This window comes from Scyliorhinus canicula, chromosome 9, assembly GCF_902713615.1.
Source record: "Scyliorhinus canicula chromosome 9, sScyCan1.1, whole genome shotgun sequence".
NCBI lineage: Eukaryota > Metazoa > Chordata > Chondrichthyes > Carcharhiniformes > Scyliorhinidae > Scyliorhinus > Scyliorhinus canicula.
This window is the reverse complement of record NC_052154.1, coordinates 4371150-4386366: the sequence shown is the minus strand read 5'-3', so window position 1 is coordinate 4386366 and position 15217 is coordinate 4371150. Positions and strand designations below refer to the sequence as shown.

Genomic DNA, 15217 nt, shown 5'->3' with positions numbered 1-15217 from the left:
CCCTTCATAATTTCATATGTTTTTATAAGATTCCCCCGTATCCTTCTAAATTCCAACGAGTACAGTCCCAGTCTACTCAACCTCTCCTCGTATTCTAACCCCTTCAGCTCTGGGATTAACCTCGTGAATCTCCTCTGCACACCCTCCAGTGCCAGTATGTCCTTTCTCAAGTAAGGAGACCAAAACTGAACACAATACTCCAGGTGTGGCCTCACTAACACCTGAAAATGAAATTAAATGAAAATCACTTATTGTCACGAGTAGGCTTCAATGAAGTTACTGTGAAAAGCCCCTAGTCGCCACATTCCGGCGCCTGTCCGGGGAGGCTGGTACGGGAATCGAACCGTGCTGCTGGCCTGCTTTGTCTGCTTTAAAAGCCAGTGATTTAGCCCAGTGAGCTAAACCACATTGCAGCATAACCTCCCTAGTCTTAAACTCCATCGCTCTGAGATAGGAAGGTTTATTTTTGGGGAGTTAGGGAATTAAAGGTTGTAGAAGCAAGCTGGGTAAATGGATTTGTATCCAGGTCAGCCATGGTCTACCTCAATGGTGGAACAGACACGAGGGGCAGAATGGCCTCCTCTAATCATTGAGTTGGTTGCACAGCATAGCATGTCCTTACCTAAGAGGAGTGGATGATGTGTCAGGGTCACGTCCCTCCACCCTCAGTAACACGCTGCCAGGTTGGCCGTCTGTGGGAATGGTCACCTCGTAATGGCTCTGAGCAAGTATCGGAGCTTCATTGACATCTTGCACCAGGATGGAGATGGTCGCGGTGGAGCTGGGGCCAAACTCCGAGCCAACCAACTCAGCCTCGTTAGTAACGGAGATGACCAGTATGTACTCACTCACAGCCTCATAGTCCAGAGCCTAACAACACAGAGTGTACACTGTAATTTTACTCAGTAAATTACTCTGGAGCCCATCACCAACCAGTTTATTTTTTGCTGTCAATTCATTGTGAGTGGAGAGTTTTGATCATTGATGTGCGAAACAGTCTGAGTGACAGTGAGAGAGATAAGCACACATGGAAATGGAGAGAGAGGGAGACACAGGGTAAGAGTGACCTCACTGCAGCCTACCACACTGTGTGGCACAAAGCCCGAGGGTCATACCACCCTGGTTTGTTAATGCCAATGCTTCTCTTCTTCAAAACAGATTGTTTTGCGTCCATATGGGGCACAAAGGCAGCACATGGAAGACGCAGTGAAATGGCCAACGTCAAGGATCAGAATTGGTCCCCACTCTGTTCAACCTTCATAAGATATCGGAGCAGAATTAGGCCATTCGGCCCATCGGGTCTGCTCTGCCACCTGCACATAAATAACCTGGCAGCAACATGCGGCCACAGGTTCATCCATGCAGACAGCTCAGCAAGCGAGAGGTTTCGAGCACGTTAACAGTGTTATTAATGACAACCTTGTTGAACTCTCGGGCTTTTGTCAAAACTGGTGCCTCAAACCAAATGCTACCAAAACTCCCACCATGTGTCTCCCACCTTGACCAGGCAAGAACTCACTGAGAACTTGACTGGTCCCACTGCACCCGCATCAAACACCACCCTACACCTCCCTGTCTTGGTATCGTTTTGGAACGCACATTGACCTTCAAGCCACACCTTCAGAAAGTCTCAGCTCAACTGAAGAACATAGAACATAGAACAGTACAGCGCAGTACAGGCCCTTCGGCCCACGATGTTGTGCCGACCACTTATCCTAATCTCAGATCAACCTAACCTACACCCCTTCAATTTACTGCTGTCCATGTGCCTGTCCAAGAGTCGCTTAAATGTCCCTAATGACTGACTCCACCACCTCTGCTGGCAGTGCATTCCACACACCCACCACTCTCTGTGTAAAGAACCTACCTCTGACATCTCTCCTATATCTTCCTCCAATAACCTTAAAATTATGTCCCCTCGTGACAGCCATTTCCGCCCTGGGGAAAAGTCTCTGGCTATCCACTCTATCCATGCCTCTCATCACCTTGTACACCTCTATCAAGTCACCTCTCTGCCTTCTTCACTCCAGTGAGAAAAGCCCTAGCTCCCTCAACCTTTCTTCATAAGACATGCCCTCCAGTCCAGGCAGCATCCTGGTAAATCTCCTCTGTACCCTCTCCAAAGCATCCACATCCTTCCTATAATGAGGCGACCAGGACTGGACACAATATTCCAAGTGTGGTCTAACCATGATTTTATAAAGCTGCAGTAAAACCTATCGGCTCTTAAACTCAACCCCCCTGTTAATGAAAGCCAACACACCATACGCCTTCTTAACAACCCTATCAACCTGGGTGGCAGCTTTGAGGGATCTATGTACGTGGACCCCAAGATCCCTCTGTTCCTCCACACTTCCAAGAATCCTGCCTTAATCCCTGTATTCAGCATTCAAATTCAACCTTCCAAAATGAATCACTTCACATATATCAAGGTTGAACTCCATCTGCCACTTCTCAGCCCAGCTGTGCATCCTGTCAATGTCCTGCTGTAACCTGCAACAACCCTCAACACTATCTACAACTCCCCCAACCTTCGTGTCATCGGCAAACTTACTAACCCACCCTTCCACTTCCTCATCCATGTCATTTATAAAAACCACAAAGAGCAGAGGTCCCAGAACAGATCCTTGCGGGACACCACTGGTCATTGACCTCCAGGCGGAATACTTTCCATCCACTGCCACTCGCTGTCTTCTTTCGGCCAGCCAATTCTGTATCCAGATATGCAAATTAACCTCTATCCAATGCCCCCTAACTTTCTGAATGAGCCGACCATGGGGAACCTTATCAAATGCCTTACTGAAATCCATATACACCACATCCACTGCCCGACCTTCATCAATGTGACTCGTCACATCCTCAAAGAATTCAATGAGGCTTGTGAGGCATGACCTGTCCCTCACAAAGCCATACTGACTATCTTTAATCAAACTATGTTTTTCTAAATAATCATAAATCTATCTCTCAGAATCCTTTCCAATATTTTGCTCACCACAGATGTAAGACTGATGGGTCTGTAATTCCCAGGGATTTCCCTATTCCCTTTCTTGAACAGGGGAACAACATTCGCCTCCCTCCAATCTCCGGTATTACTCCAGTGGAGAGTGAGGACGCAAAGATCATCGCCAACGGCGCAGCAATCTCTTCCCTCGCTTCCCGTAGTAACCTTGGGTATATCCTGTCAGGCCCAGGGGACTTATCTACCCTGATGCTTTTCAAAATTTCCAACACATCCTCTTTCTTATATCAACCTTTTGAACCTATTAACCTGGTTCACGCTGTTCTCATGAGCAACAAGGTCCCTCTCTCTAGTTAATACTGAAGCAAAATATTCATTTAGGGCCTCCCCCATCTCCTCAGACTCTAGGCACAAGTTCCCTCCACTATCCCTGATCGGCCTTACTCTCACTCTTATCATCCTTTTATTTCTCACAAAAGTGTAGAACGCCTTGGGGTTTTCCCTAATCCTTCCCGCCAGGGCTTTTTCATGCCCCCTTCTAGCTCCCCTCAGTCCATTTTTGAGTTCCTTCCTGGTTACCTTGTAACCCACTAGAGCCGTGCTGTAGATAGAGAGAGAGAGAGACAGATGAATGGAGTGAGCAAGACAGAGAAATGGAGAGATGGAGAGAGAGGTGGAGAAAGAGAGATGGAGAGAGTGAGGGACAGAGAGATAGAGAGAGAGATGGGGAAAAAGAAAGCTGCAGAAAGAGCTGAAGAAAGATATGGAAATAGACAGGGCATGGAGACTGATACAAAGACCGTGATGGAAGAATGCCAGATTGAAGCATACAAATGGAGAAAAGAAGATAGGCAGAGATGGATGGCGATGGAGAGAGTAATAGAGGCGAACGGTAAGTAATGGAAAGAGACTGAGATGGGCAGAGACTGAGAGGTGGATGAGAGATAGAGAGAGAAAAATAGAAAGAGAGAGTGAAGCAGCGACCAAAACAGAAATGGGAAGAGGCAGAAAGAGAAAGACAGAGGGCAAGGGAGAGACTCAGCTAAAACGAGGAGAGAGTACAAAAATGGAAAGAGACACAAAGGCAAAGTGGGAGAGATGGAAACAAGGAAACAAAGACAGATACACAGTGGAGAGACACACAAGGACAGTGAAGAAAACAGAAAACAGAGTGAAATACATGAAGGGGAGACATTCAGGGACAATGAACAGATAAAACGAGAGAGAGATGGGGATAGGGTGATGGAGTGAGAGAGGCATGAAGGCGAGGAAGACAGAGACACAGACACAATAAATAGAGATAGAATGAGATAGGGCAGCATGGTGGCACAGTGGTTAACACTGCTGCCTCATGGCGCCGAGGACCTGGGTTCGATCCTGGCCCCGGGTCACTGTCCGTGTGGAGTTTGCACATTCTCCCCGTGTCTGCGTGGGTTTCACCCCCACAACCCAAAGATGTGCAGGGTAGGTGGATTGGCCACGCTAAATTGCCCCTTAATTGGAAAAAAAGAATCGGATACTCTAAATTAAAAAGACAAGAGATGGAAGGAGATTGTGAAAGGCAGATATAAATACAGTGACAAACTGGCAAGGAGTGAGAGAGAAAAATGGGATCCTTAATGTACCTTGTGTAGGAAAAGGTTCCCAACGTTACTTTGCTCTTCTCGAAGAATTCCAAATATTTGCTCTTCATTCCCAGATTCAATGGTGTAGATGACAAACCAGCTTTTGGTCAAGGAGTAATCAGCATCCGTCACATTGAGTGTGGTTACCAGATACCCAATGTCAGTGTTCTCAGTTATGCTGACTGATCCGTACTGCACCACAGCAAAGGAGAAATAACAACGGAAAATGAGTTCCCAGTCCCACTGCAGAGTTAAGAATATAACCCAGGCGGACACGCCCAGTACTGAGGGGTGCTGTATGGTCAGAGACGTCATTGTCACATGTACCGAAGTACAGTGGAAAGTATTTTTCTGCGGCCGAGGGAACGTACACATTACGTACATAGTAGACAAAAGAATCATCAACAGAGAACATTGACAAACGGTACATGGATAAATGGAACTGGAACTGATCTCTTATCTGCCCTGCCCTCCACAGTGCATATCAAAGATCCCACTATTTTGAAAGAAGGTCAGGGAGAATATAAAGGGGTCGAGGGGGACAGGATATTTGGAGCTTCGGACGAACCCAAAACCCACTCCCGCCATGTGACCGTGAGCTGAGGTATGGGGGCTGAGTGGGGAGGGGGTGTGGGTGGGGAGCAAGGTGTGGGTGAGAAGGTTGGCGTGGGGGAGGTTGGGTGGTGTGGATGGGGAGTGTGGCCAGGGTGGGGAGGTGTGTGGTGTGGATGGGGTACGCAGACAACAATGGTCTCCCAATCTTTCTCTTTTGAAGCCACCCCGCCCCCCCTCCCAAAACAGCCCACCCATCCCAAGCCCCAGTTACATTTTGGAGGCCTAATACCAAGGCCAATTTCCACACGATCTTCATTCTGTGAATGTTTGACAGGGAGCTTTACTCTGTATCTAACCCCGTGCTGTACCTGTCCTGGGAGTGTTTGATGGGGACAGTGTAGAGGGAACTTTACTCTGTATCTAACCCCGTGCTGTACCTGTCCTGGGAGTGTTTGATGGGGACAGTGTAGAGGGAGCTTTACTCTGTATCTAACCCGCTGCTGTACCTGTCCTGGGAGTGTTTGATGGGGACAGTGTAGAGGGAGCTTTACTCTGTATCTAACCCCGTGCTGTACCTGTCCTGGGAGTGTTTGATGGGGACAGTGGAGAGGGAGGTTTACTCTGTACCTAACCCCGTGCTGTACCTGTCCTGGGAGTGTTTGATGGGGACTGTGTAGAGGGAGCTTTACTCTGTATCTAACCCCGTGCTGTACCTGTCCTGGGAGTGTTTGATGGGGACAGTGTGGAGGGAGCTTTACTCTGCATCTAACCCCGTGCTGTGCCTGTCCTGGGAGTGTTTGATGGGGACAGTGTAGAGGGAGCTTTACTCTGTATCTAACCCCGTGCTGTACCTGTCCTGGGAGTGTTTGATGGGGACAGTGTAGAGGGAACTTTACTCTGTATCTAACCCCGTGCTGTACCTGTCCTGGGAGTGTTTGATGGGGACAGTGTAGAGGGAGCTTTACTCTGTACCTAACCCCGTGCTGTACCTGTCCTGGGAGTGTTTGTTGGGGACAGTACAGGGGGAACTTTACTCTGTATCTAACCCCGTGCTGTACCTGTCCTGGGAGTGTTTGATGGGGTCAGTGTAGAGGGAGCTTTACTCTGTATCTAACCCCGTGCTGTACCTGTCCTGGGAGTGTTTGATAGGTTATTGTAAACTGTAGACTGAGCTCTATTCTGAGATAGACTTCTGTGAATTATATATCTGTAAATGGTTTAACAAAAGAACAAAACCATGCATCAGATCCCAGTTCCTACCTGTTTCTGTGGGAATATTGGCGCATTGTTATTCAATTCCTCTACATTAACAGTGACAGTGCAGAGACTCGACAATCCTGTCAAACAAAATATAACAAATTGTCCAAGTTAGATTCTAGATGAAATATTTGTGAGGACACCAAATAACAGAGAATTATTATTGTAAGTCACTCTCAGGCAGAGCTAGGAGGCTGTCAGGGAGCTTTACTCTGTATCTAACCCCGTGCTGTACCTGCCCTGGGAGTGTTTGATGGGGACAGTGTAGAGGGAGCATTACTCTGTATCTAACCCCGTGCTGTACCTGTCCTGGGAGTGTTTGATGGAGACAGTGTAGAGGGAGCTTTACTCTGTACCTAACCCCGTGCTGTACCTGTCCTGGGAGTGTTTGATGGGGACAGTGGAGAGGGAGCTTTACTCTGTATCTAACCCCGTGCTGTACCTGTCCTGGGAGTGTTTGATGGGGACAGTGTAGAGGGAGCTTTACTCTGTTTCAGACCCCGTGCTGTACCTGTCCTGGGAGTGTTTGATGGGGACAGTGGAGAGGGAGCTTTACTCTGTATCTAACCCCGTGCTGTACCTGTCCTGGGAGTGTTTGATGGGGACAGTGTAGAGGGAGCTTTACTCTGTATCTAACCCCGTGCTGTACCTGTCCTGGGAGTGTTTGATGGGGACAGTGTAGAGGGAGCTTTACTCTGTATCTAACCCCGTGCTGTACCTGTCCTGGGAGTGTTTGATGGGGACAGTGTAGAGGGAGCTTTACTCTGTATCTAACCCCGTGCTGTACCTGTCCTGGGAGTGTTTGATGGGGACATTGTAGAGGGAGCTTTACTCTGCATCTAACCCCGTGCTGTACCTGTCCTGGGAGTGTTTGATGGGGACAGTGTAGAGGGAGCTTTACTCTGTATCAGACCCCGTGCTGTACCTGTCCTGGGAGTGTTTGATGGGGACCGTGGAGAGGGAGCTTTACTCTGTATCTAACCCTGTGCTGTACCTGTCCTGGGAGTGTTTGATGGGGACAGTGTAGAGGGAGCTTTACTCTGCATCTAACCCCGTGCTGTGCCTGTCCTGGGAGTGTTTGATGGGGACAGTGTAGAGGGAGCTTTACTCTGTATCTAACCCTGTGCTGTACCTGTCCTGGGAGTGTTTGATGGGGACAGTGTAGTGGGAGCTTTACTCTGTATGTAACCCCGTGCTGTACCTGTCCTGGGAGTGTTTGATGGGGACAGTGTAGAGAGAGCTTTACTCTGTATCTAACCCCGTGCTGTACCTGTCCTGGGAGTGTTTGATGGGGACAGTGTAGAGGGAGCTTTACTCTGTATCTAACCCCGTGCTGTACCTGTCCTGGGAGTGTTTGATGGGGACAGTGTAGAGGGAGCTTTACTCTGCATCTAACCCCGTGCTGTACCTGTCCTGGGAGTGTTTGATGGGGACAGTGTAGAGGGAGCTTTACTCTGTATCAGACCCCGTGCTGTACCTGTCCTGGGAGTGTTTGATGGGGACCGTGGAGAGGGAGCTTTACTCTGTATCTAAGCCCGTGCTGTACCTGTCCTGGGAGTGTTTGATGGGGACAGTGTAGAGGGAGCTTTACTCTGTATCTAAGCCCGTGCTGTACCTGTCCTGGGAGTGTTTGATGGGGACAGTGTAGAGGGAGCTTTACTCTGTATCTAACCCCGTGCTGTACCTGTCCTGGGAGTGTTTGATGGGGACAGTGGAGAGGGAGCTTTACTCTGTATCTAACCCCGTGCTGTACCTGTCCTGGGAGTGTTTGATGGGGACAGTGCAGAGGGAGCTTTACTCTGTATCAGACCCCCTGCTGTACCTGTCCTGGGAATGTTTGATGGGGACAATGTAGAGGGAGCTTTACTCTGCATCTAACCCCGTGCTGTACCTGTCCTGGGAGTGTTTGATGGGGACAGTGTAGAGGGAGCTTTACTCTGTATCAGACCCCGTGCTGTACCTGTCCTGGGAGTGTTTGATGGGGACAGTGTAGAGGGAGCTTTACTCTGCATCTAACCCCGTGCTGTGCCTGTCCTGGGAGTGTTTGATGGGGACAGTGTAGAGGGAGCTTTACTCTGTATCTAACCCTGTGCTGTACCTGTCCTGGGAGTGTTTGATGGGGACAGTGTAGTGGGAGCTTTACTCTGTATGTAACCCCGTGCTGTACCTGTCCTGGGAGTGTTTGATGGGGACAGTGTCGAGGGAGCTTTACTCTGTATCTAAGCCCGTGCTGTACCTGTCCTGGGAGTGTTTGATGGGGACAGTGTAGAGGGAGCTTTACTCTGTATCTAACCCCGTGCTGTACCTGTCCAGGTAGTGTTTGATGGGGACAGTATAGAGGGAGCTTTACTCTGTATCTAACCCCGTGCTGTACCTGTCCTGGGAGTGTTTGATGGGGACAGTGTAGAGGGAGCTTTACTCTGTATCTAACCCCGTGCTGTACCTGTCCTGGGAGTGTTTGATGGGGACAGTGTAGAGGGAGATTAACTCTGTATCTAACCCCGTTCTGTACCTGTCCTGGGAGTGTTTGATGGGGACAGTGTAGAGGGAGCTTTACTCTGTATCAAACCCCGTGCTGTACCTGTCCTGGGAGTGTTTGATGGGGACAGTGTAGAGGGAGCTTTACTCTGTATCTAACTCCGTGCTGTACCTGTCCTGGGAGTGTTTGATGGGGACAGTGTATAGGGAGCTTTACTCTGTCTCTAAACCCGTGCTGTACCTGTCCTGGGAGTGTTTGATGGGGACAGTGTAGAGGGAGCTTTACTCTGTATCTAACCCCGTGCTGTACCTGTCCTGGGAGTGTTTGATGGGGACAGTGTAGAGGGAGCTTTACTCTGTATCTAACCCCATGCTGTACCTGCCCTGGGAGTGTTTGATGGGGACAGTGTAGAGGCAGCTTTACTCTGTATCTAACCCCATGCTGTACCTGCCCTGGGAGTGTTTGATGGGGACAGTGTAGAGGGAGCTTTACTCTATATCTAACCCCGTGCTGTACCTGTCCTGGGAGTGTTTGATGGGGACGGTGTAGAGGGTGCTTTACTCTGTATCAAACCCTGTGCTGTACCTGTCCTGGGGTCTTGTCCTGTGAACCTCAAATTGATGGGACACATATGGTTCTGATGACGTATTGGGTAACATGTTTCCTTTGATATTGGGAAATGAAGGAGAAATGTCTTTGCCCAGAGTATCTGTGGTCAATTATGTAGAGTTATAGAGATGTATCTAAGGGGGAATATACTAGACCTTAGGAAGGTGTCAAGGTCTTGGATAGGGTACGGAGGAGATTTACCAGAATGGTAGCAGGGAGGAGCTTGGAAAAGCTGATGTTAATGGGCATTTACTTCTGTTCAAAACTACAAAGGATTTTGATTGAGTAAATAATTAAAAATAAATGTATAGGAAGCTGTAGTGTTAGTTTGGGATGGGGTGGGAGGAGTCTTGTATGGACCATATACACCAGCATAGAGCTGATGGGCTGAATGGCCTGTTTCTCTGCTGTATATTCTCTGTAATCCTATAAAACATTTCAGATGCAGTCGCTGACTGAGTGTCTCACCTCCTTCCAATCCTGCAAGATCAGCTACCTCAATCTTCACTTGATACTTCATTGAACTGTAGCTGGTCATGTCTTTGGCCAGTCTCAAGGTCCCCTCACCATCGACTGTGAAGAGCCTCTCCTGAGGACTCCAAGGTTCCTGACTATAGAGACGGAAGTGAAGATCTGCGTTCCCAGTCCTGGGGTCATCCTGATCAGTCGCTGTCAGGGTAACAACTCGTGTACCTGGAAATGGGGGGAGGAGTTCACAGAATCATATATCATACAAGGAGGCCATTCAGCCCTTATCCCTGTGTCATCCCTTTGAAAGAGCAATCCTTCTGGCTCTTTTTCTATTGCCCTGAAAATTGCTCCAACTATTGATCGGGTTGTCTTCTCCACACATAACTGAATTCCCTCATTCCTGGTGCCATTCTGATGAATCTGCTCCTCACCCTCTCCAAGACCAACGAAGCACAGCCTGTCCCAGGCCGGACTAATTTACAGAACCCAGCGTGACAGAGACACCAGAATGTCTGATGCTTTTGGACAATGCTCATTGGTTAGAATGGAGCATTTACTGCAAACCGGTTAACGAATCCATTCAAAGATATTTCCAACAAATATTGTAAACTCCAATCTCCTGGATGAGACAGTTTTCCAGAGGCTCTGTCAGTACTCTTGCTGGATAAGACCATAAGACCATAAGACATAGGAGTGGAAGTAAGGCCATTCGGCCCATCGAGTCCACTCCGCCATTCAATCATGGCTGATGGGCATTTCAACTCCACCTACCAGCATTCTCCCCGTAGCCCTTAATTCTTCACGACATCAAGATAAGAGACATTGTATGGATATTATTTCTGAGAAGGAAAAGGGGCTCCTCGCTCGTGTCCTGGTCAACATTTGCCCTTCTCTCAACACATCTGAAAACAGCTTACCTGGGCGTGTATTACATCGCTGCTTGTGGGAGCTTCCTCTGCACTTGTTGGACTTCATGTTTCCTACACTTCAAAAGCACTTTGTTGGTTAAAACGCTTTGGAACATTCTGAGGTGATGGAAAACGTTGTGTAAATGCAAGTTTCTCTTTCTTTCTTTAGGTTCCGGTTCCAAACCGTGCAGTCTCCATTGACAGCAAGGGCATTCCAGAGGCAGCGAGAGATCGCAAGTCATCCCGAGCTGGCAACTTGTCCAAAATTCAACTGTCTGCTGTGCCCTGCAGAACATTCCAGATGCAGATCAGCCTGGGCAGTCACCTACATGCCCACTGGAATCCTACCAAACGCTCCAGGTGATGAACATCATCGCCTCAAAAGGATGAGCAAGAGAGACTCCAGTTCATGATGTTAAGGGAATATTAAAATGTTTTTTGTAAAAATGCCTTACGCCTCACTCTGTCTATCACTCTCCATCACCAGGGGATTTTCACAGTAACTTCATTGCAGTGTTATTATTAGCCTATCTGTGACACTAATAAAGATTATTATCCTTTCATCCTTTCTCTCCTGCAGGCTAATCTCAGCTGCTCACTCAGCCTGTGTCTATCACATGTGAGTTTAGACTGTGGTGAGTGGACTGTAATAGCCCAGCCCTGTATCCAGCCAATGTCCAAACATATCAATGCAACTCTTTGTCCTCAACCCAGGAACATAGGAACAGGAGTAGGCCATTCAGCCCATCGAGCATGCTTCGCTATTCAGTACGATCACGGCTGATTGGACACTTCAATGCCTTTTATCCCCACTATCCCCATAACCCTTTATGTTATTGTTAATCAGAAATCTATCAATCCCTGCTTTAAACACACTCAATGACTGAGATCCCACATCCTCCGACGATAGAGAATTCCAAAGGTTCACAACCCTCTGTGTAAAGAAATTCCTCCTCATCTCGGTCCGAAGTGGCTTCCCCCTTGTTTTGAAATTGTGCCCTTAGATCTCGACTCCCCATCCGAGGGAAACATCTTACCTGCATCGACCCTGTCTACTCCTTCAAGTATTTTGTAGTTCAATGTCACCACCTCTCATCCTTCGAAGCTCTGGATAATACAGGCGCAGTGTGCCCCAATCTCTCTTCACACGACACTCTGGCACCAGTCTGGTGAACCTTCGTTACACTCCCTCTGTGGCAATAATACCCTTTCTGAGGTAAGCTGACCATAACTGCACACAGCACTCCAGGTGCGGTCTAACCAAGCTCTCATACAATTGAAGCTCTCTGTTGTGCTAATTATGATCCCCCCCCCCTCCCCCCCCCACTGCACTAAACTGGTCGTCTGAGAGAAGGAGGCTTTGGGATGATATCATTGCTTTAGTAATCCCGAGGCTAGGGGAGAAGTGTTCAAATCCCACCCCGGCAGCTGGTGGAATTTAAGTACAATTTATAAATTTGGAATTGAAAGCTAGTCTCAGTGATGGTGACCATGAAACTATCATCAATTGTTGTAAAAAAAACCCGTCTGGTTCACTTTAGTCCTTTAGGGAAGGAAATCTGCCGTCCTTACCCGGTCTGGCCTACATGTGACTCCGGACCCACAGCAACGTGTTAGACTCTCAATTGCCCCTCTGAAACGGCCGAGCTAGTCACCCAATTCAGGGGAAATTAGGGATGGGTAATAAATGCTGGTGAAGCCCACATTCCATGAAGGAATAAAGAAAAAAATATCACACCTCTGACTGCTCGTTCTTGGACCGTTGCCTGGTAACTCTCAGGAAAACACACCGGCGTGTTGTCATTTTGATCTATTACCGTTACTCCCAACTCCAGCGGCTCATCATAAAGAGTCCCGTCATAATCCAGCGCCGATATTAGCAGCATATACTGAATAAGAAGAGGGGCAGAACTTTAAACATGAGCGATAATTCACTCCGTAAACAAACCATCAAAAACCTCGCCAGGATTTTAATAACCACGTTCCCTCGATTTCTCTAACCCCCCCCCCCCCCTCTCCCCCGACAGTGTGAACCCAGGCTAGCTCCCTCACCCAGGTGGTCACTAACGAGGATGCTGATCAACCATGGAAGGTATGCTCCTTCACCTGAGGAAGGAGCAGTGCTCCGAAAGCTAGTGTTTGAAACAAACCTGTTGGACTTTAACCTGATGCTGTAAGACTTCTTACTCTGCTCACCCCAGTCCAACGCCGGCATCTCCACACCATGGAAGGTATCACAGCCCCGTCGACCCTGTCCTCAGGTGGATTCTAGCCGCACACTTTTTTTTTAAGTTTAGAGTACCCAATTAATTTTTTCCAATTAAGGGGCAATTTAGTGTGTTCAATCCACCTACCCTGCACATCTTTGGGTTGTGGGGGCGAAACCCACGCAAACACGGGGAGAATGTGCAAACTCCACACGGACAGTGACCCAGAGCCGGGATTCGAACCTGGGACCCCAGCGCCGTGAGGCAGCAGGGCTAACCCACTGCCCCACCGTGCTGCCCATAGCCACACACTTTAGGTGGCGAGGAATGGCAGGATTATGCTCAGAAGTAGGCCGCTCGGCCTAGCGTGTCTAGGCTAGCCCTTTGGAAGAGCAGTCTTGCTTAGTCCCACATCACCTTTTCTAACAGTTGCCCTGTAATTTCCTCATCGTGCTGAACCTGTCCAACTCTCTTTTTCAAAGCATTAATGAAATCAGCTTCCATCAACTGGTTTAGTGTGCCCGATCGGTTTAGCTCAGTGGGCTAGACAGCTGGTTTGTGATGCAGAACAAGGCCAGCAGCGCGGGTTCAATTCCTGCTGAGGTTATTAACAAAGGCCCTACCTGCTCAACCTTGCCCCTCACCTGAGGTTGTCATAACATACATCGGTAGAGCATGGTGCAGACACACACTGATGGACACACACAGGGACCAATCAACATGTACAAACACCGTAGCCAATCACCAGTTAGAATACACACACTATAAAGGCAAAGGGCACCACGGTTCCCGTTCATTCTGGGTGCTGCCTCTCAGTGTAACAAGAACTCATCCAGCCCAGCACAGACTCACACCACGTGTTGAGAGAATCAACTGGTTCGGACAAGGCTTAGGGCTCTAGTTGACATCGTTTAGACCCACAGTCATCGTGTGTTAGTTAGTTAGAAGTTAGTTAATAAAATTGAGTTGAACCTTCATCAGTGTTGGAAGTGTCTGTTCATCTCTCAAGTCCACACTAGCCAACACTTCAGAGGTGTGGGTGATCCTCAGGTTAAATCACCACCAGTCAGCTCTCCCCCTCAAAGGGGAAAGCCTGTGGTCATCTGGGATTATGGCGACTTTACTTTTATATATTTCCTGAAGTGTCCACAATTTTCCACAATACTTAAGGATCAGGAGCCTGCTGCAGGGCAGCAGAGGTCCCAATTAGCACCGTATTGACAATTAGGTTCAGGGTGGGATTACAGGTCAAATTTGATTTTCGGACTCAGTAGATAAGGCACAGTGTGCAGGGTGTAGTGAGTACAGGGGTTCTAGCCCAGGGACCAGTGTTGGGATTACCACTCCTTTTGATATATATTAATAATTTTACAGGTTTCAGATGACACTAATCTGGGAAATGTACTACAGAATGAGGAGAACAGTAAAAGGCCGGTGAAATGGGCAGGTACACAGCAGTTGAAGTTCAACGCAAATTTGCGTAAGGGTTTATTTTCCGAAGAACGTTCGGGAGGATATCAAAGCCTTGGAGAGTAAATAGAGGGGGGTTTACTGGAATGGTGCCAAGGATGAAGGACTTCAGTACCCGTGGAGAGAGTCGAGAGGCTGGGACTGCCCCGCTCAGAACACCACCAGGGGTGTGGAGAACACCAGGGACAGGAGCAGGAGTAGACCATTCGGCCCATCAGGGCCTGCTCCGCCATCCAATACTACCATAGCTGATCCTTGCTTTCAACTCCATTTTCCCGCCCACTCCCCATATCCCTTTGTTCCCGGAATGATCAAAACTCTGTCTATCCCAGCCTTAAATATATTCAACAACCCTCTGAGTGAAGACATTTCTCCTCACCTCAGTCCTCATCGATTGGCCCCCTTATCCTGAGACTAGGCCCCCTTGTTCTAATAGAAGAGTTCAAAATGAGGAAGGGATTTGATAGAGCAGCTGGGTTAAACTGATTCCACTGGTACCAGGATCAGTAACACGAAGACACAGATTTAAAGTCATTGGAAAAAGAATTAGAGACAACATGAGGGAACATATTTTTACTCGGCGAGTTGTTCTAGGCTGGAACATGTTGGCTGAAAGAGCGATGGCAGCTGATTGGATAGTGACTCTAAAGAGGGAATGAGATAACTATTTTGGAAGG

At 48.3% G+C, this 15217-nt stretch overlaps 1 protein-coding gene across 1 annotated transcript in view; it reads right to left on the bottom strand.

Moving 5' to 3' along the window:
- cdh16 (cadherin 16, KSP-cadherin) overlaps positions 1 to 15217 on the bottom strand; it is a 114001-nt gene that overhangs the window by 52134 nt on the left and 46650 nt on the right. The window contains exons 9-13 of the mRNA XM_038806215.1: positions 12602 to 12752; positions 9953 to 10177; positions 6400 to 6476; positions 4585 to 4776; positions 623 to 870 (exon numbers count right to left, since the gene is read on the bottom strand). Coding sequence (XP_038662143.1) covers positions 623 to 870; positions 4585 to 4776; positions 6400 to 6476; positions 9953 to 10177; positions 12602 to 12752 — 893 coding nt within the window. The remainder of the gene's footprint in view (positions 1 to 622; positions 871 to 4584; positions 4777 to 6399; positions 6477 to 9952; positions 10178 to 12601; positions 12753 to 15217) is intronic.